The 23,135-nt window shown below is 29.0% G+C and overlaps 1 protein-coding gene across 1 annotated transcript in view; it reads right to left on the reverse strand.

The window, feature by feature from the left end:
- Positions 1-220: 220 nt before the first annotated feature.
- LOC129984205 (5-hydroxytryptamine receptor 1D-like) overlaps positions 221-23,135 on the reverse strand; it is a 154,228-nt gene continuing 131,313 nt past the window's right edge. The window contains exons 3-6 of the mRNA XM_056094028.1: positions 21,817-22,200; positions 8,257-8,462; positions 5,375-5,625; positions 221-2,150 (exon numbers count right to left, since the gene is read on the reverse strand). Coding sequence (XP_055950003.1) covers positions 1,521-2,150; positions 5,375-5,625; positions 8,257-8,462; positions 21,817-22,175 — 1,446 coding nt within the window. The 5' untranslated portion in view covers positions 22,176-22,200 and the 3' untranslated portion in view covers positions 221-1,520. The remainder of the gene's footprint in view (positions 2,151-5,374; positions 5,626-8,256; positions 8,463-21,816; positions 22,201-23,135) is intronic.

Genomic DNA, 23,135 nt, shown 5'->3' on the forward strand with positions numbered 1-23,135 from the left:
TAATTGTTTGTTTATTACAAATAAAGTCAATAAATATAAATACAACACAGCTTAGAGAAATACATTAACACAAATACAATAATACATAGGTTATTACATTGACTAACAATGACAGTGACACTTGATCCTACATTATTCATGCACTTCATGAAAATGGTACAAATATATATATGAAGCAATATTGTGATAAGCTCATCGAAATAAAAATATAATATTTCGAAATCATTCATTATATATTGGATGAAAAAAATAAATAAACTCGAAGATTCGAAGCAAAAATCACTCTGTTATTTACTGAATATTTATGTAAATAAACTACTCACAAAAATTAGGAACATAAATTAGTTGAACGGAACAGTGATGGCATACATATACTAACAGTTTAGCTAACAAGCTTTAATTCTCTACTAAATGGAAAATGCTCAACGCTGATATGGAAAAGTGACGACTTGAAGAGTTATAAAAGTCGAAGCAAAAAAGGAAAGATTCATCGGAGAAATACAACATTAATGCCCTAAATTTTTGTGAGAAGTATATGTTGTACAATAAACAAGTAACACTGACAAAATGAAATTCTACAATAACAACATTCTATAAATTAGTCATGTTCTTTCTTTCGTTTTTGGGAATGGAAGTGTTAAAGGCAATTTGAAACACGTATCGTCTGCTTAAGAACAGTATAACAAAAATATGTAAAAGTCAGACTGCATTGTTATATCATATACAAGTGACTAGAATAACTAACAATTAAATGATGAATTTTTTTCCACTCGTTGATATTCGAATGTCTTTAAATTGCATCAATGTTGTTTGTCTTGTGTTTCATGTTGTGCTATGCTTGTATAGAATAAAACACTTATTTTGTAACATAAAAAAACCCCAAGTTGTTTTCCTAAATGGTAGGAACTACAAGCATTTTTTGAAAAATCTTAGATGTATGTTTCTTTCACGCATTGAGTAAATAAATGCGGATGAGTAGAAAAGTGAATCGAGGATTTTTCTGCTCAGACAAAAAGTTCTCCGACAAGAGATTTAGCCATTTCATGAACACATTTCAAAATGGATGTAGTTCCCCTTTATAACTTGCATTATAGCTGTTTCTTGTTTTTTTTTTATTATTTTGACTTCATGGACTCCACTTCTTTTAATCGAATTGCACTTTAGTTAGTTTCTGGGCAATAACTCAGGGTCACTGATTGGATTTAATTATATCAATTATAAATAGTAACTTGGATACATTTTATCACATAGCCATTTCATATGGCTTTGAAACAATCTTGCATTGGAATGCAACATCAACTCCAATGGAAATTGGTTCATCAATCCGACAATCATTCTTTTTCTTCAAAACAGCCGATGAAGAAAAAAACTTACAGAAACCTCTGTGAAAGTTGCTGTGTCGAGAAAAGGATAATAGTCAAGGAAGAATCTTCCGCAGTTACTTGCCATTTCATATGGCCATAAAGCTTTGCTTCCTTCTTCATAATTTAGTTTAGAATGACGCCAAAAAGCGTCAGAATTCAAATGAATTGCTGTGGGTCGTGACCTTTCCTCGTCTTTCTGCAGCATCTGCATTTGTCGATGGTTAAACGAAGAAAGGCTTTCTTGAAGTCGTTGTTATTCATAGCATAGATGAATGGATTGATAGCAGAGTTCACCCACCCAAGCCATACTAAGCATGCCATCAAAGTGGGATGGAAGACGCAACTTTTGCAAAATGGCTCTATGAGGTACACGATGAAAAATGGAAGCCAGCAAATTATGAAACCACCAACGACTACACTTAGTGATTTAGCTACTCTTCGTTCTCTCTGGAATGCTGCCCTTTCATAGCCATCCTTTTTTCGAATTGTCAAACGAGTCGTCTTCTGGCTTTCCTTTTTCGGATGGCAATATTGGCAGTGGTAAGGTTGATCCGGATCCTCTTGAGATTTGTTTCTCGCCAAGGTTGGTGATGGTTCTTCATTGTTGGCAGGATTCCAATCCTTTTTATCATCATGATGATGGTGGTGGTTTTTCTGATGGTACAGTTTAGTTGTAACGTTTGGGTTGTAAGTGTTCTGTCTGCTTAGGAAAAATGCGTTGGACCGCATGATGGAGAACGAACTTCTTCGTCTTCCACCACAGCTCCTTGTGCTAGCATTTCGAACCTGTAACGTCAAAAAATTCAAGGTATATACAAAATATAATTATTAATTATTAAAGTCTTTTTTAAAAAAAATCATAATATGCATTTTATTTCCAATAATTATTCACTATTAAAATATAAAAAGTACTCAAAAATTCTATATTTTTACGAATGTAAACTCTCAGTATTTAAATGAGTGAATTAATTTGATAATTATATTTATGTTATTATAATATAAAATGAAATTTGAATAATTTTGGTAAAAATATCTTTAAATATTTAGTTGAATGTAAAATTTCTGAAATAATAATTTTGTACTATTTTACTGTATCGTCAGGAAGTATTTAATATCTTTAAAATTAAACAAAAATAAAGTAATTAGCATAAAAGAATATGGTCTCTAAAAATTTCCTCTCATGCCGAATATTTTTTGTTAATAATATTAAAAATATATCGGTTCCCTAATTTGCTCATTCTTAATAATATGTGCCATATTTTAAATCTCTCATCAATAATTTAAAATAATAAGGAAAGTTAAAGCACGAGGCACCTACACATAACCACTGGACCGATTTGGAATTTCTTTTATTTCATATATAAATTAATTACATTTAAATATATCATCAATGATCACCTGCACAGACCACCCTCTCTTTAGGACAAATCGAAAAACACTACTTCACAGAAAATCCTTTGAGAGAGTTCCTCACCCACAACCTTTGAACCTATTTCAAAATTGATGTTTGAAACGAATGCTCATAACTTCCTCATGCGTTATAAATGTCATTATAATCTCTTGTTTCCTTTTCGGAAGACAATGAACAGAAAAGCTCTGAGAGAATACTGAGTCTGAACAACTGACTTATTAAATAAAAGACTTTATCGTTACTGAGCAAATGTAATTGCACTTTCTTTTGCTATGATAATGTACACATCATAACATTCAATTAATATTAAATTACCTAATACCAGCTGTCTTTAGAAATCATATTATTGATGTACGATTTTACTGGTCTAGTTATTGAAATTTGTTAGCGCCGCCTATGTTTAATTTTTCAATATCTATCGAGCATCTAGATAGTGAAGGCAGACGATCTTTTACTGGTAATGATCTTGGTGACATTAGCATTCGCATGAAATAAAAATTGGCTAAATTTCTGCAGTGGTTGTACTTAAGGGATTAATTACCTGTTTTTTTTCATTACTTTAAATATATTAAGATGGCTGCATAGTAACTAATCACCGAAGATGATAAATGCAAAATAAAAGCTAAAAAATTTGTAGAGCATTCATTTCATCCAAAGCAGTTATAAAACATTTATCTTGAGCAATCTTCTATTATATTTCATTGCACGTATTTTTTGCAGTTCGCACAACATTCATATGGTACTCCAGTTCAATATTCTTTTATAGAGTCTGAATTACTTGTCTGATTCGTGACATCAGTTATTATTTCATTACTTTATTATTATTTTATGTCAGAATCAATAGCACCATATTTTTCTTTAATTTTATTGCGTATAAGGTGTAATTTAAAAGAAAAAAAATCATTTTTAAAAACAAAACAAAAAGAAACTTTTACAATTTCGATTCCAAGATAATGTGCATGTTTAAAAGAATTGTAGTAAGTAGAGCGTTTGGAATTTTCTGATAACCATTATTATGATTTTGCCAATAAGTATTTTTTTATTTTGATTTATTTGGCTATTGTAATAATGCTATCAAATTCCAATCCACGTGATTTAAGTTATTTTCAAAACAAGGTAATTAGTACAAATTTTTATCATTTTATCATCATCATATTTGGCTAGACAGCACAAGGTGAGACAGTGCCTTCCTCTGAATTCTGTTCCAACGCATTCTACTTTTGACACTTGGTCACCTGTTTGTTTCCTGGATAGCCAGGAAGTCTGTCTCCACTGACTCCATCCATCTCATTTTGGGTCTATCTCTTTTCCTACTTATTAGAGGTTTATGTAAAATATTTTTTTTAAAATATGGAATCGTCATCCATTCTAAATATATGAGCCCGCCCAGTTCATCCAATTTATTTTTATGAACTTTATAATATCTGGTTCTCTATAGATTTTATATAGCCCAAAGTTATATCTTCTCCAAACATTGGTGATTTCAGTCATTTATTGTTAATTGTTATCAAGTATTGCCGATTTTATCATTTACTTTATTATTTGAATATGACATGATAACCTCAGAAAAGGGAAATAAACAATTTACTATTAATGTATTTAGTTAACATTTCAATTTTTAGCAAAAAACCGATAACAGATTCAAAAATATCTCTCCGAATTTTAAATGCTTTTTGGATGTGAATTGGACTTTATTTTTCATAATGTGCGACTTTTCGTTTGAACTACAATATTGTATTTTGATTTTGTTTGAAAATATGATATTTTTTAAATCACTATTTTGAATATTATAAAGCTTTCTATCAAAAGAAAAACTATATTTTCATAATATGTGCTAGCTTTAAAATATTAATGTCTCAGCATAAGACGTAGTAATTTATATCACAGGCGTTGCCCGTAATTTAAATATTATTATGTTTAATATTTTAATATAAAAATTAGTTTTGGTATATAAATTATTATGATACACTCAGTCATTTTATTGCACCACACAACTAAATTGTCTTATGGCTTTGATCATTTGTTATCGCTAGAAAATGAAAGGTATATCAGTTATTCCTTTTAATTATTTTAGGAGCTGTTAAATAACTACTTTAAGCCAATAAAAAAATCTCAAACAATGTCAGATATTTACAAAAAAATGGGACAGTAGAACCATACTGTGTTTAAAAATCGTCTGCGCTAATTTTAAAATAAATTAAAAAGTTGTGAATGAAAAATAAGTAGGAAAGAAAAGAATTTAATATCAATAAAAAGGTAAAAGTTTCAATTTTTAATTGGCATTTATTTATTTATTATAAAATAATTCCTTTCTGTTACTGCCGATAAATATGGAAATTTCAACATGGAATATTTAATTAACTTTTACACTTTGAAAAGTTTACAAAGTTTATGATTCTTTTTCTGGTTCGAAAGAATAATTGTACAAATTTTAGTTGATATCAATCCAGCCATAGAAGAGAAGATACAGAACATGTATACATACAAACAAATATGAAAATACGTAAGCATAATGATTTTTATATCAAAGTTAATTAATAAATTGAGATCTTTTCTTTAAATTAAAAGCCATTTAAATATAATTATTCTCTTTTTCAACCTGAGATAAAGGAAGTGAAATTTCTTCCACCCCAGCGGAATCCATTTGAGGATTTTCTTTCAAAATTCGTTGGTTGTCCGCATTATGTAACGAGTTATCTCCCATTGTTGAGGAATTGCTGTCTGAACCTTGATTTTCCTTGTTGAGGCTGGTACCCGTTGTCTGCATCAGGACTGCCTGCCTCTTGCGGGCAACAGCAAAGATTCGCCAGTAAACGTATACCATTATAAATGCTGGAATGTAAAATGAACCTAGAGGGATAAAAAAAACGAAATTTTCATTAAATTCACCCTGATAAAGAATATAAAAAAATATAGAAATACTAAGAGTATATGACATGAAAAGCTGGGAAAGAAAAGGAAATTGGAATGGTAAAAGACTATTTTAGTCGGTTTCTTCATATCAGCTTTTGGGCCAAGTCTTAAAACCCAAAAGCAATATGGCTGATAAGATAATCAATGGTCGAAGCAGACACTTAAGGATTATTAGCTTGATTGTTTTGGTAGTTTATATTCATGAAGAATTAAAGAGGCTCAGAATATAGTCTTTCAAACATCTGACACAGATTATAATAGAAGAATGTATAATAATCTTAGTTTTAGTTTTCAGTAAGTATTCGTTTGTTGATTATTTACCACAATAGTTTAGGCAAATTTTTAAAAAAGTGGTTTTGCCAATTAAAAACAAGTAAAAAAAATCAGGTGTATTTGAATTGTAAACCAATGTGTGAACCAATACACTCCAAGATGAATTTAAACATGTAAACTGCAAACTGTGGAAATCGAAAATTAAATCAGTTTCCGCTAGATATTTTTTACTTAGTTTACAACATCCATTTTCTAGGTACTACAGTATCAAAGCTCGAATAATGTTGATAATAAAACTTTGAATTTCCATATTGGTTTCCTTACTATAAAAAAAAGAATTAAAATATATAAAATCAGCACAAAATCTTAAGAGGAAGTGCAAATGAGTACAAGTTCTTATTTTAACACGTTGATTGTCATAGTGGTCACCAGTGTCCAGCCGGGATATGTGAAATACAATGTGAGAAATTCAGCGCGGCAATCAACATGTAAAAAATCACTTGAGTTGGAAGCTTAAAATCGGAACGCACATTCGTTTTTTCTGTATATCAGAAACCGATTTTAAAAAACCATGTTTTATTAAAAGATATTACCTTCCACAAAAAGATGCATCTCTTACATCTCTACCTTATGAAGATGTATAAACTTTTTACACTAATCTTTAAATCTCTCAACAGCAATCCGTTGACAATGCATACATACGTTCAGAAATATCAGTTATCTTCGGTGTGCAATTCTTACCATGTTTGCACTAAAAATTTAACCTGAAAAATTTTCAAACGCGCAGAATAGAATTAATAATATTTTATTTTATTTAAAGTTTTGATGATTAGTGTTCTTGTTCTACCTCAAATATGTTGATGAGAAGCTGCAAAAAAATAAGAAATCATTCTTACTTCTTTCTTCGCCAACGGAAAAAGGAAAAAAACGATTCACTTTTTTGTTGTACAATAGAGGCGATGTAATTGAGTTGGTCCGTTGGCGAATTAAATCTTTTATCAAAGATCATGATTGGAGATTTTGGGTGGGTGTTAACATGGGTGGGATGTGTCTTAATTCTTATGTTACTATTAGATCCTGCATATCGGGAGGCAATAATGTTTATTATCAGACCATTGTGTAATAGATTATTCTGGGGCAAATACTTTTCATATCACCAAATGCTTGAAACCTCTCTGGTGCGAGATATAGTATTGACATTGTACACGGAAGCCTTTAACCACGCCCTAAGCCTATTCATTGCAGTTTGTTACAGGATATTATGTGTTAATTTTACAATCCTTCAATTTTATATGGTTTTAATGATCGTATATTGAGTGATGATGTAACTCAAACGTATCATTCCAGTCATTTATCTGTGCATTATTAATAATAATAGCCCTTGAATGGAATACACATCCCCACAAAAATATGCCTCAAATGAAAATAATATTGATCCATGAAACGATCCTTGTTTTACTTCATTTGGAAAATTCTAAGCTTTAGTGTAGCAAATTAAATTTCGAATAACATATCATTATATTTATAATTCTTAGTAAAATAATTACATTTATAAACATGTGGAAAAAAGTAGATAACTACCTAATGCCGAGTAAATGACATATCCTTGATCATCGATATACGCACATTGCGTATCGTTTTGAGGAGTTTTCCCCCTGTCGCGCCATCCGAAGATTGGCGGGCAAGTGATAGCAGCGCTGACCAACCAAACAGCGCCAATCATGATCAGGGCCAATCGCACGAATAACATATCATTATATTTATAATTCTTAGTAAAATAATTACATTTATAAACATGTGGAAAAAAGTAGATAACTACCTAATGCCGAGTAAATGACATATCCTTGATCATCGATATACGCACATTGCGTATCGTTTTGAGGAGTTTTCCCCCTGTCGCGCCATCCGAAGATTGGCGGGCAAGTGATAGCAGCGCTGACCAACCAAACAGCGCCAATCATGATCAGGGCCAATCGCACGAATAACATATCATTATATTTATAATTCTTAGTAAAATAATTACATTTATAAACATGTGGAAAAAAGTAGATAACTACCTAATGCTGAGTAAATGACATATCCTTGATCATCGATATACGCACATTGCGTATCGTTTTGAGGAGTTTTCCCCCTGTCGCGCCATCCGAAGATTGGCGGGCAAGTGATAGCAGCGCTGACCAACCAAACAGCGCCAATCATGATCAGGGCCAATCGCACGAATAACATATCATTATATTTATAATTCTTAGTAAAATAATTACATTTATAAACATGTGGAAAAAAGTAGATAACTACCTAATGCCGAGTAAATGACATATCCTTGATCATCGATATACGCACATTGCGTATCGTTTTGAGGAGTTTTCCCCCTGTCGCGCCATCCGAAGATTGGCGGGCAAGTGATAGCAGCGCTGACCAACCAAACAGCGCCAATCATGATCAGGGCCAATCGCACGCTTCTCTTGACAGCATATGCCAGGGGTTGTGTGATGGCGAAATACCTGGAGAAAGAAATAGTGAGTTGAGGTGGGATTAAATGAACTTAAAAACATATTTCTATTTAGAGAAACACAGTATATAAATATAAGGAATGAGTTAGCATGGCGTTGTAAGACCTTTTTTGTAGAAAAGTGAATAAGTAAATATTAAAGAATGAATTTCCTTGGAATTTTAAGATTTTTTTTATTTGTTTAAAAGATATTCATTCCAGAAATTAAATGATGTATCAGAATTACAAAATATTTTATTGAAAGATCAAGCATATATGGATTTTTCATTTTTCCCTACAGCCCATACAAATTTGATATCAGTTTAAACAAATCCAGTACATTTCAAACAAGTATAAATAAGTATATATATTAATTATATTTATAAAACATAGTATTGGTGTATCTATGTTTAATCTACAAGTCATTATATACAAGATTAACCATTAGACCTTAAGCAACCAAATTCGGTACATACATAGCCTTGGCTTTTTCTCTTGAAGAATATTTACACCAATTTCATAAAAATCATATAAAAACTACATATTTATATAAAATATATTTATAAAAATTCATTTTTATATATAATTTGAGTTTCATAGAGTTTACTAACATTAAAACCATTTCTGATTATGCAGTGCCAACCATAAGGTATATGCAAATATATGGTTCATAAAAGGCGTATGGACACATTTTTAAAAAGTTAATTAAAACTGCTGTTCAGTGTTACAAATATTATATTCTGGATTTAAAAAAAATTGTTACAAAGGTTCTGAGATATTAAAAGATAATGAACAATGCTCATGCAAGAATCCAATCTTTTTTAGAAGGATAAAAATATGAGGATTATGCAATTTGTGAAGGATATCTTTTATAAAATAATGTGGAACGAATGAAAACATTGAATTTGTTGAAAATTAAAACGTAATCACTCTATAAGAATATACTGAACTGTCATTAAGCATTGGTATATTGTACATCGAGAGGCGGGCTCCCCCAACAACAAATGCTTATGTGTTAAGTCTAGTATGGCCAATTCTTAAACGGATAATAATTGTATCCAATTTTCTGTTAGATAAACTGGGCCTAAATTTGATGAATCATTTGATAGAATGAAGCTTGTTTGCTTCTTTACTTTCCCATTCTGATTGCTATTCCAAATTTAGAATGGGTTTTATGTATTTCTTGATGTCGATATAAGGAACAGGGTCATTTAAAAGAATGGTGGCCGATTTCGCTGCCTCGTCAGACAATTCATTGCCAGGTATACACCTATATGTGAGAGAACCCAGCAGAATAGGAGCGAATAGCCTTTACAAGCAAGACTATGGTATAATTCAAGAACATTAAAAGTTAATGCGTGACTGAAACGATGGAATGCTATTAAGGATTCTAAAACACTCAATGAGTCTGAATAAATAATATAATTGTCGGGGGGAACATTAGAAATTTGTGATAATGTGTAAAGGATAGAAAATATTTCTGCGATAAAAACCGAACATGATGGATGAAGTTCAATGAGATTGTCTTGCTCGCTTTTGTCAACACGAGTTGACAAAAACACAGGCAAATGAATACGAAAAAGCATTTTGAACCATTTGTGAACACTGGAATGAAATTTTGGTATACTTCCCGATAGTGTGCGAAAAGCTGATGGTAAACTACCGGAGGCTGGTTAAACTTATCGAAAGTTTTAAATGAATTTATTTTAATCCATGTGCATTTTTATATATAGCCTTTATATATAAAAGTAAAATAATAATGATTTTTCATTGATTTACATCTAAAGCCACAGTGCAACCTCATAACTATTTAATATAAAAAAATATTGATCTGGTAGCATAAACCAAACTAAAAACGGGAAATATATTTCATGAAAAGATAAAAATGACTCGATATAACAGATGTTTACGATATCTTCTTGTTTACCAAAGGCGAAAACAGATTATTTTTTCTAAATTTGAACTTGTTTTGACAACTTCTGCTACCGCCTCTGGGAGAATGATACTTAGGTGATTTGAAACTGAGTCAACATGTCATATTTCAGATAAAAAAAAATGATATCGTTATTGGGTGTTTTTGGAGCTCTACTAGTTAATGATTACCGCAATATAAAATTTTGGGAAAATTGCTCCAAGTTGGATATATTCTGAAGAGCACATATAGTATTTGTTAACTAAACAAAATTTTTGTTATCATAATTATCAGTAAAAATTATATACTAATTCTATAATTTCAACTGGTAAAGAAAAAAAATCTCGCAATGAAAATTGTTTTTATTTATATATTTTGTGTAAGTATCAACACGATCAAAATATATTTCACATTTTTTAATGTTATCACGTCAAGAAAATTGTTGAGATGTGTTAACAATATTCAAATTTAGAAAATGATATATAAGCAAGTGCCTAAGGCAAGTTTATACAAACTTTAGAGAATGATGGTTATAGTGAGATATAATTATGCTTTCAGCCAATTAAAGATATCTGTTGAAAATAAGTCATAGTGTCGCCGCTAACCATTTCTGAATAACAATTATATCATGAATGGAGATTTAACTAATTTATCAGTGAATTGCTTTGTTCAGCTATGTAGGAAGTGTTTCGGTCTTTCGGATATCTAGGTCAAAGCTTTTCCGTGTATCATTATAATTGTGGCATGGTCTGGGTTTTGAATGAGTTATGGTTTAGACAATGGCATATTCAAATTTAGCAATTGCTACGACTTTCAAAAGTTCCATGCAGATTTACACAATAGCCACAGCAAAGCACATTCGTTATGTTGTTCTAAATCGTGCCCATAGTGGAAGAAGGCATGCATATTTTTTTCTAGCAAATTTATTTAATTCTTTTTCAGGTTAAATGGAACAGCCTAAGCTATAGAGCTCAATATGAAATGTGTTGTAAATATGGCTGAGCAATTGCAAATACGAATTCCATTGCAAATCGTACAGGCCATGCTCAATATATTCGAATTATATGATCGGATATTTACGCAATTATGCATATAGTACTTCTGAAGCTATTCAATCTCATTATATTGTATCTGTGAATAGTTAATTTCCTAAATGAAAGTAAAGATAAATATTTGACAAGTTGTAATCATGATTTTGCTTGCTCTGAGTTATCGTATTCAGACAAACAGACATGATGCCAAATATACTTTCTTCGGACTTAGGGAGTTCTGAAACCTGGACATTCGTCAAAATGTCGTGTTTGAATCTTTCTGTACTTTGTATACGAGAAAATAAAATTATTTATGATATTACATTTTAAATCGCTACTCTTTAAAGAAGAATGAGAATCAACAGACATTTTTGCTATCTAAGATAAAATCTTTCTAGCTTAATTAATGTAATAAAATTAACATACAGTTAACAATAAGTTAATAATGGAAGATGTAGTTTGTAACAGCAAATTACATTAAACACATTACGTATATGCTAATTAGTATTCATAATGTTCTTTCCGAATGCTAAAATGGTTACTAATCTCTGAGATTTATAAATATTTATAATTGTCTTTTTAGTTCCGATTTTCCTGAAAACGATTTTAAAACTAAATATAGATATACGGTAACATAAAAAATTGCAATGTATTGTATGAACAGATAAAGAGTTAAAAAAATTAAAGGTTTTTTTTAAAATGCGCCTAAATTTAATTAAGCTATGGAAAATTTAGCTATTACCGCTTTGTAATAATGAGATAGTTACATAATCCCTATTACACAATTAGATACCATCCTTTTTAGTTTAGTAATCTTTAAACAATTAGACCAAATACGCTTTTCTGCAAAAAAAAAATGTATAGTATATTCCTGTATGTATAGTATATTCCTGTATATATAGTAAAGTATAAAATTATGTATAGTATATTCCTGTAAAAAACTTACTCTCTTTTATTATTGAATAAAATTTCTCAAAACGGTTCATGGAAAATTAATTAATATCCTGATTTCCATTGTATTATAAAGACTAATAAAATCTTAGATTATGGCAAATTCTTTGATGAAAAATTTTCACACATTCAAAGATTCGCTTGGAATTTTTTCAAAAGTTTTTTTTTCCTTTTTTCCCAGTGGATTAAACAATTGAACTCGCTTTATTACGGATGCACCATAAATGTTCCAAATCATTCATATTCAAAGCATGGACCTATTGAACATAGAATAAGAAGAATGTTCCAGAGGAAGTCTTTTGAATGCAAAATAGCATCGAAAAATAATGTTATGAAATGTTTATCAGTCGTATTTAATCTTTCTACATATGGCGCTTTTGTAGACTATGAGTAGAAGATGCCAAACACAAAAGGAAAAAACAACAACAACAAAAAAAACAGATTTAAGAAAGAAATCCAAATGTTCTACTTAACTTCTTAACTCTAAACGATAATAAAATAAAAACTATCTGGAATTACTCTTGACAATTGTATAATAGGGATTTCGGTCACAGTTACAAAAAGTTTATCTTGAGTTTCGATGGAAACATTATCGTTTGGTACTGAATCGATGTAAATATTCTTATGCTCTTGTAAAGGCTGTAGTTTTATGTTCTGCTTGACCTCAATGTAATGCGGTTGAAAATGAGATATGTGGTGTTTTCCGATTTTCACGTTGTAGACGATTATTCTATTATTGTTTTTTTTTTTTTTTTTTTTTTTTTTGTAACTTTCCTTTTATAGCATTTGGTATATAGAAAACAATTTTTTACTTATTACGTTTTTCCTTGAGTAGCTAGAAAAATACTTCAGTTTTAAGACTCGATAGAATAGTTTAAACATTATTCTGAACTTTTATAAAGAATTCGTAAAATACATTTTATTATTTTAAATTCTTTCTTTAAAAGATTTTAAGATCAGAAGTTATTTTCTTTTACTTTTGTAAATTACATAATATATTTTGATAATTACATCTAGACTATTTCTATTTTTTATTTCACTTTTTATTTCAAAAATATTGCAGTTTTTTTATATTTTTGTTCTTGAGAATTTGTATTTTATAAGCAATATTGAAAAATAAATTTTAATGACAAACTTAGCCATTTATAAAAAATTACGTAAGAACACAGAGTTTTTAGGCTATTCATAATAATTATAAATACAACTTAAAAAAAGACCTTTGTCAAAGCTTGAAAATAAAGGAGATTTTATTAATAATTTTATAGCTTACTGATATAAAAAGTGATTTTCGAATTAGAAAATAGACGTTTGATTACCCAAATTCTCAATAAGAAAATAATTCTAAATGAGAGCGATAAAACTAAATTCATCTACTTTTAAATTCGACATTTCTAGGAAGCTTAAAATCTGCAAAGAGTGCAGAATTACACATAAGAATAAAGATTTGTGTTGTGTTGAGACGGGATTCTAAATGTCATGGAGAACATAAATATTACTTATAATTGTGGAAATATCTCAAATTCCAAAGAAATATTAGAAATTCCTAATTAGCATTAGTACAATGGGTGAAATAACATTTGATTTAATCAAAATAACACTAATACATAAAAATTTTGTACTGCCACAGTATCAAGAAGGAAAAATTAATTTTAATGCCTAAAGCAATATCTACATTGACGTTTTTTTCACTCGGATGGCATCTGAGTACATCAGACATTCAATTTCACAACTGTATCATTGGATAAAATGCTGATCATACAGAAAAAAAGTTTGTACAGCTGACTTGAGCCAAATTAAAGGAATCTCTAACTATCCGAAGACCAATTATACGAATCTCAGAGTATCGGAATCAATTTTGAGAAAGAAAATGATGGCGAAGTTGGAAAATGAATAAAATAAATGCCGTCAGTGGGCATGTCGCTTCTTTTCTGAACTAAGAGAGTTATTTCTTAGGAACTAAAATAATTTGCAACTTTCCATACTGTTACTTTAACACTTATATACACATCTAATGGACCTTCAAACAAAATTTAATATGCGATTTTTTTGATGTGAACTTTACAGGGTTGTTTTTTTTGTATGTTGACAAATGATAAAAATTGATTGAATTAAAGTAATTTTTTCTATGCTTAATATCTTTTTTTCTCTCTTTAATTTCTAAGCTTTATTCGAATTTTCATGTATTTCACCTGCCCTGATCACCATTTCATTCAAATAATTGAAATTCCACAGTAAAATATCTTTTTTAAAATTCAAATTCTGAAAAAAAATTGCACGCTAAGCACGTATCATTGAAGAAAATAAATAAACTATGTTAATTTAAACTGTTTTCTCTGATACTGCGTAAAAGGTCATTTAAATATTCAAAGTTATGGTTTATTTAACGACATATGGAACAGTAAATTTATATGTAATTACTATTTGATGTCTTATTTTATTAAACAAAGATAGAATTGCAGTTATATCGTTTTAATTTAATAAGTAATTCTTTCGTTTTTCAACGAATATTTTTCATTAATACCTTGAGCTATAAATTTCTTCAATCTTCTATTTCAATTGCATGTACTTATTTAAGAAATTCATTCTTATTGCAATAGGAACATAAACGAAATTTGTGAATATACATGAATCCAAATGATTTTTGCTTTTAAATTAATTGCTATTAAACAATAATTCCACGTTTAATAATCAACAATATATATTGACCCGCAAGAATATGAAGATATCATACCATATTTCGGCAGCATATGACGAAAATTAAGAATGAAAGAAAGCGAAAATGTGGAATTTTTGATAGCATATAATTCTTGAAAATGGAAATTTAAATGGCGCAGTACAATAGATCCATATTGTCGTGAAAGATCAAATTATATCAAATGATCGATGCCATTTTAATTTAGGAATCTCTTATAAATTTTAATAGAAGATAGATCAGTGTAATATGATATTAAAGCACGAAATAACATTCTGTTTGATGCAATTGAAGTGATGTAGGTACGAGAGAAAATACGACGTCACATCAATTACCTCATCTCTGGGAAGTTATTAGATGATGGTTGTTTTGAGGGGTTTTGTTATGTAACTCTTCAGATATTATGTCACGTAAAGTTTTCCTATTTTTTTAGTGATTTATATTTTAAAGTATCGCAACTTAAAAGTTTCAAGTATATATGAAAGATTGATAAAATATCTTTAAAATTCTGAATGAAACTGATGTAAATTTATATTGTGAGCAAAATGAATAAAAACTTGAAGAATAAATTCATTCTCTGGAGAAATTGGAGCTACAAAAGCATACAATAACTCATAAATGGGTTAGTTCCCAAAGTTATTTGTATTAGATTCAGTATAAATAAAGCATTTTGGGAAACAAAAGAAAACTGCTTTCCTTTATAAAAATAAGTAGCTAAGTTCTAGATTTAGAAAGAACTTGGCTTTATTGTAGATATTATTTGATTTTGATTGAACAACAGTATATTCAACAATATGGTCTATTGAACATTAATAATAATAATAAATTTTAATATATAAAATGAATGAAAAAAAATTTCTTCTTTGTTTTAAATAATCATTTTAGATATTTTCTTGCATCATTATTGCTATATTACTATTTTTTAATAGAATAGTTCCACCATGGTGAATGTAGTTCGTAATATGGAGGTTTTATATTTATTGTGTAATTTCATATCATGAAATATTTCGCATATTTTTATTAATTTATGTGAGTAAAAAATTCCTAAACAAATAATAGCAGTATTACTTAATATCATTGATTACATAGCGAATTTCAAATGTTGATTCCATAATTAAACATGTAGATATTAAATATATATTCATTATCTGCAACTAACGTTTCACAGTTAAGCTGAGCCAATACTTTCGACAAATGACTTGCATCTTTGTGCTGATAATTAATAAAGTTAAAAGTTATTACTAGGCCTTTATGGAAATGTATGTTAATTGCTCTTATTCAATATTACTTAATGAATTTGTACAAAAGAAAAAAATAGATTAATAATATCTGATACTAAAATTTTAAAATTGTTCGACATCAGCTTTATGAACAACAACCAGATTTTCAATAGATTATAGCCGAATTAAATTTTGAATTATGTTTATTGAACTAAATTTTGAAGGAAATTAAGGCGTGTAAGTGTCAAAGTAAGAAAGATTAATTTGCAATTAAATACAACTAAAAAAGAATGATTTAATTTAAACAAATTATGTATTGATTAATCATCCGCTTTGTACCATGAATAAGGCTCATCATTTTATAAGACAATGCTTTAAAAATTAACGCATAACTTTAAAAATTAAACTCTTAATTCTGAATTAAATGAAAAGTTCTCTGAATTTGGTATTTAAACTACAAACATATTTATTGCTGTGAATTTAATCTATATTTCCACAATCTTTCTACAGCATTTCCGAGAATTCTTTTCCACAAAAGTACTGTATGGAAAAGAATCATGAAATTAGAAGAAGATAGAAGTTAAAATTTCATCATAAACCATTCACGATGACAAACCATTTTATAATAAAGAATTAAAATGTTTAAGAGTTTAAAACTTTTGATAAAGAATACTTAATTATAAAATGGAACAAGTTTCAATATTATCTGGAGTTCTCAGAGAGAGGGTATTTGATCATTGAAAAATCCCGTATAATTTCTATTGGAAGTTCCGAGAAACCTACAAAGACAGTAAAACGGGACTCAAACCATTTCCAACTCATTTCAAGGGCAAACAAAATTAATAAAAGAAGTTGCTTTCCCAAAGCTTAAAAAAATGACAAGTATGTTATAATTTTTCACTTTATTCAAATATACATTTCAACTATATAGAATTTTAATTTTCATCTCTCACGTGATAAGGTTCAATGATGGTTATTCCGGTTTATATAAAATTAAAAGCTCGAATAGAAGATATTTTAGCAGAAATCTTAACATGTAGCATTCGATAGTGGAAAATGCGTCTCCGATAACCGCAGAAACTGGATAACGTTAAATCTTCAAATGCGTAGGAGTTATCGTAAACCGCTTTGCAGTTTATAAGCTTCCGACTGTAATTCTATTTATAGTTTCCCTTTCACTATGCATCAAATATAGTTTATAAGCATACGACTGAATTAATTGTTAATGAAAAAATAAACAGAAGAAACGGTTGAAAGAATGTGGTGTGCATGCTTATTAATGAATTGCTTTTAGAGAAGAGCAATTCACATTAATATGAAGACATTTTTTCAGGGTAGGATGGACCATTAAAAAGGAACTAGTTGAGAGCAAAAGAAATTGATTACCGTTTATGCTTAAGTACGTACATAATTATTTTCGACATAATTGCTCTGAATATTTAAAAAATAATTATTTTTTGACATAGTTGCCGTGAAGATTCAAATATTTGTTATAGTTTCTCGATCCCTTCTTCATAAAGCGTTATTACCACTGCTGAGAGATGGGCTTTCATGTTCCTTTTAATTCTCGTTGGTCCGAAGGTCCTTTGATTTTTCTTTAAAGAATAGAATATGCATCAGGAAGGTTATAAACATTCTTCGTCCACAAGCGAATTTTTTTGTATGCTGCCTGTCCATCTCGTTATAGAGAACTATTCTTCAAAATTGAATATTTGTATTCGCTGCAAATCATGTTTTTCCTTGGTTTTGAACTAGTTTTGCTTTACGTGTTCAAACTACATAGCTTTTTTCTGCCACCAAAAGTTTGTATTTTTGTTACTGTATTTATCTTGTTTGTATATTTGTGCGTTCAATTTCTTACACCTTCTTTTTACTCTTTTCGTTTTTTTTTTATCTTTAAGTTTTATATTATTTTATATATTTTTTTAAATTATTCTGTGATTTTTTAGAGTTAATTTTGTCTTTGTCATAAAATTTTCTAATAAACTTCTGAGCATTGCAATTTTCTTTCACTTGATATCTAATTAATATCTAAATATAAAATCTGAATCCTGTTTAAATCGCAGTTTACTACAATAGTTTATGGAAACTTAAAAATCGAAAATTTAATTGAGGATTTTTTTTCTTTCTTTTTTATTTTTCTTACTTTTTATATTATTTCGTTTTGTAAATTGCCTTTATTCGCATCTTTCAGTTTGGCCATTTTCTGTTTTTATTGACTGATTCTTTTTGTCATGTACATTTGCATGATTATGTTATTAACTTATTTCTGTTATATTATATCCATCTCTTTATCTGAAATCGCTTGATCAACTCGTTGGACAATATTTTCTACTGTGATAGACTTGGATCTTTATCCCCTCTCCCCCCACAACAAGAACGCTCCCAAGGAACCAAATGATTTTCGCTTCTTTCTTAAATTGAAGAAATGGCTAGGAGGCCAAATCTTCCCAGATTAAATACGAGTTGGAAAGGAATATTGAAGGTCCATCTCACGTCATTGGCGACGTTTTTCGAAGAGGGAATCTGATACCTGATGCATAGATAGCTTGAAATGCTTAGATTTTCATAGATAGATAGAAAAATGCTTGGATCTTCATAGCGAAATTGTCGATATGTAACCTTGTTAGTAAATAAGTCTACATTACAAATTCATTTTGTTGTTTTGTCTTATCTCCTTTTGGTTTATCAGCCTGAAACAAAAAGCAACTCTCGTAATATTGGGACAAGTTTTACTTAAAATAATATTCTGGAATCCAACTGAAATTATTATAGAACAACAAGTTATTTCTAAATAGAATGTTGAATTCCTATTTTTCAAGTTTGTGTTTATATATATTGATGAAATCATTAAACTATTTTAAAATATAGCCGCGTTTCGGCGAATTTCGGGGATAGAGAAGCCTCAAATATATAACGATTTTGTTCAGTGTTTTTAATGAAAATATAGAACATTTACTGTGAAACAATGTTTCACATTATAATAATGTTATATTTCCCAAATAAGTTTATTTTATCCACTTCCACTTTCTTTATACTTGACTTTTACCAAGAAACAAATTTACAATGCTTACATGTAATTTTAGGTACTGAAATATTCCTTGAAAGAAAAAGAAGTCACTATCGCATAATATTAACAAGTCTTTAACTAAAATATCCCATTCTATTAAAGCACCTGGATAATTACAACTAAAAATGCTTTCAATGCTAAAAATACTACTACTTTCGATAAAACTTAGAACTATATAACCCACTTATTGTATCGAAAAGTAAATTTTTTTAACATTTAAGCACCAATAAAATTTTTATTTTTTCAATATGTTCCATGTTTGTCGAACTTGCTTTTAAAATATGCTCATGAAAAAATAACAGCAGATAATAGAATATATTTCTGTATTTCACCCGCCTTGAGTTAATGGCTCTAAGTAGCTGATTCTTTTTTTTTTTTTTTTTTAATAAGCTGAAACAGGCATCGACGATCTCCAGCTAAATTTGTTATCAGGAGCTAAAATGGAAGTATTCATAAAACACTGATGTATTTTTCTTTCTTTCTATCCATTATCTTAAAACACGTGTCTTTGTTTTTCATGCTACTGACTATTACCAGAACGATAGGAACTGGGTGAGTCATTTAGAGAATATATGGAGCAATTTTGCTCCATTTTCTCCTAAATGGAATAATGCACTCGGAAGTACCAGGGAGTGTGTTGATAGGCGAATAGAGTTATGCATAATATAGTAAGTACATGGATTTTCCCTAAAGACAGAATGCAAATGGCATAAGAAAGACAGAAAAAAAAAGTTTTGGCTCTTTGAACATATCCTCTTCTTTTTAGTGGAATTCAGTGTTATTTCTTCAGTCTTCAATCGGGTATTTATTATCCATATTTGAATTATTATTGCATTTTTAGAAAAGAGAGTCATGATGATTTTTCTAACAGGAATTTTTCAGATAATAGAAATGAAAAGATATAAACTAATATATACCAATTAGAATTTCTTCCGAATAAATAAAATTTTTATTCTTTGCGAACTTGATATAAAGAAACACAAAACATCACAAAAAACAATAGTTTCAGAAAAGAAGGAAATGTTTAAGATTTTTTTTTATAATTAGCAACATATAGGAAATGAATTGATAATCATTTAAAGTTTAAATGATTGCTTTAAAACAATACAAAATTTTCTTTCTGGGAAAATAAAAAGATCTAAGAGAAACTAAACAACTGTAACAATAATTTTAAGGTGTTTTAAGTGTGTGTTACTTCTACTGTATAATTAAAAGCAATTTGCCGAAATGCTAAAAATATAGACAAATTAAGCCTAAAATTTTTATTATGCTACAATGTTTTTAGGTTGAAGTTTTCCAATTGCTTCATGAATAATTCATATACGAAATGTAAAACCATAAATGTGTCTGAAATATTAAGAATAATATATTGTATGATTGGAAATCGTTTGTATTGGAATCAAATCATGATCTTTTAAGATTTGACAAATTTATTGTATTTTCCTTATCAGTTCATTTTTAAATTTTATCTTAAAAAAATATTTAAACTTGATAAATTCTAAAAAACTGAATAAATTTTTTTAAGGAATGTGAAGCTAACATTCTTTAACATAACATTTATTTAAAATTCGAAATAAGAATAAATTTTTTGCCAAAAAATTGCACAATGATTTGAGTTTGTACTGTTAGCATTATTTTCATGTTTTGGCAACCAGTAATAATTGAATGTGCAGTATTTAACCAAAACTAACATGATAGAAAAGATAGAATAGAAATTTAAAATTTTTCTAGAATTTTACTCATATTATATGATCCAGCCTCTCTTGATTTTTTATGTTTTGCAGAAAATATCTGAAAATTAATGTCGCTGTTATTTTATTTTGCATGTTTATAGCATTTTATAAAATATTATTGAAATAAGTAATTAGTTCTTTTTAAATTTTAAGATAATTATTAATTATGATAATATTATCAGATAATTTCATGATATATCGCACTCTTAAAGCTAATTCAGATCTAATTTTTCAAAAATTCGATCTCATTCAAATTAAAAAGATTATTTTAAAATATATTTCTATATATTTACATCAATTTAAACATGGCGGATTAAGTACATATGACTTTGACTTTATTAGAATAAAAGTTACAAAACTAATCATACTGCTACTCTGTATCAACTCTTATATTATCTATTATTATTATTGTAACTTTGTCATGGCGGCCTGGTTTTCCTATTTACCCCGGAAACTTTGACACATTTGGAGAATCTCAATTCTAATTATATCATATTTTAATTAAAATTGGGAATTTGAATTTTCATTATATTCTAAATTAAGTTATCTAATATAATGTAATTAATACATTATATTAAATTAAGTTATCAAATATGCAAATAGTTACAAGTTCTCTTACATCACGCCCACTTTTATGACTCAAAATGTATCATGGGTTCAAAAATGAAATTGATGTGTTTTATTTTAAATATGTCACGTGAATTAATTCTATTCTATTGCATATAATTTTTATTTATGAAAAAAAGCTATGGACTTACCTATCCAAACTTATGCAGCACAGATTGAGAATCGATGCTGTACAGAGCATGACATCAAGGGAGACCCATAATTCGCATGCCACCTGTCCGAACAGCCACAGCCCATCTGTCACCTCCTTGACCACAGCAAAAGGCATGACCAGAAGACCGACCATCAAGTCAGAAGCAGCCAAACTGACCACGAAGTAATTGGTAACGGTTCGGAGACGTCGAGTCGTTGCAACGGCAGCAATGATAAGAGTGTTGCCGAGTATAGTGATGAGGATAATAAGCGTGAGCACGACGATGAGTGTAATGTCCACTATGGTCAAGGGGGTGGGGAATTCGTCCAAGGATGGAGTAGGAGTGGGTGAGGACATGTCACATAAACATCGAAGGGGGGAGCTACAAAAAAACCTCAGATTAGAATCCTAATTAAAGATTTTTAAGAGTAAAAATCAAGATAAGGTATTTTCCTTTAACATTTGCATTAATTTAAAAAAATCAAGATAAACAATCAAATAAAATTCTCTATTTCTATTAAGGTTGAGTCTTTTAACGCAACTGTTGTATAATATTTTACAACAATTGTAGGGATGATTTTTTTTTCTTTTTTTTACCTTTTTAACTATTTTTTTATAATATTCTACCCACAGAACTAGAATCTTTGGACTACTATATAATATTTCAGAGCATTTGTATGAATTTTATTGGTTTGTTTTTTACATGTAATCTCATAAAGAATCGTCGAAAACAAAATTAAAATAGTCAAAAGAGAGATTGCTAACGAACCTTACAAAAAATATGCATGGTATTTTAATATGATATTTTTTTCTAGTTTGGTATTCAGTATATGAGAAATTTGATGAGACTTAAAGCCCTTGAATTGATTTATGTTCTAATGTTTAGTCTTGACAATGCTAATTTAGGAATCAATATGATTATTTATTAAAGGAATCTATGGAGATTACTTGAATATATAATTTTCTGTTGTAAGCTATTTTTTGTATGGCCTAAACATAAAAATTATTATTTAATTTGAACTATTTTCATCTTTTTTATGTATTGAAAATTATTTTTCTAGCTTTAAAACATGCACATTTCTAAACAAAATTTCGATTTTTTTTAAACACTTTAATTTAGTTCATATTTGTAAAAATGAGTTTCGTCTTGGAAGAAAATCAAAAAGTTAGAGAATGGAAATTTCAAATACAAGTGTGTTTTCGATAGCATAATGCCATATTAATAATTGCAGAGTTCAATTAATAATCAATCATTAATTAAATTAAACTTTTATTCTTTATAATGCAGGTGTTTGAAAACGACTTTCAGGATAAAAA

Source organism: Argiope bruennichi, chromosome 9 (genome assembly GCF_947563725.1).
Source record: "Argiope bruennichi chromosome 9, qqArgBrue1.1, whole genome shotgun sequence".
Taxonomy (NCBI): Eukaryota; Metazoa; Arthropoda; class Arachnida; order Araneae; family Araneidae; genus Argiope; species Argiope bruennichi.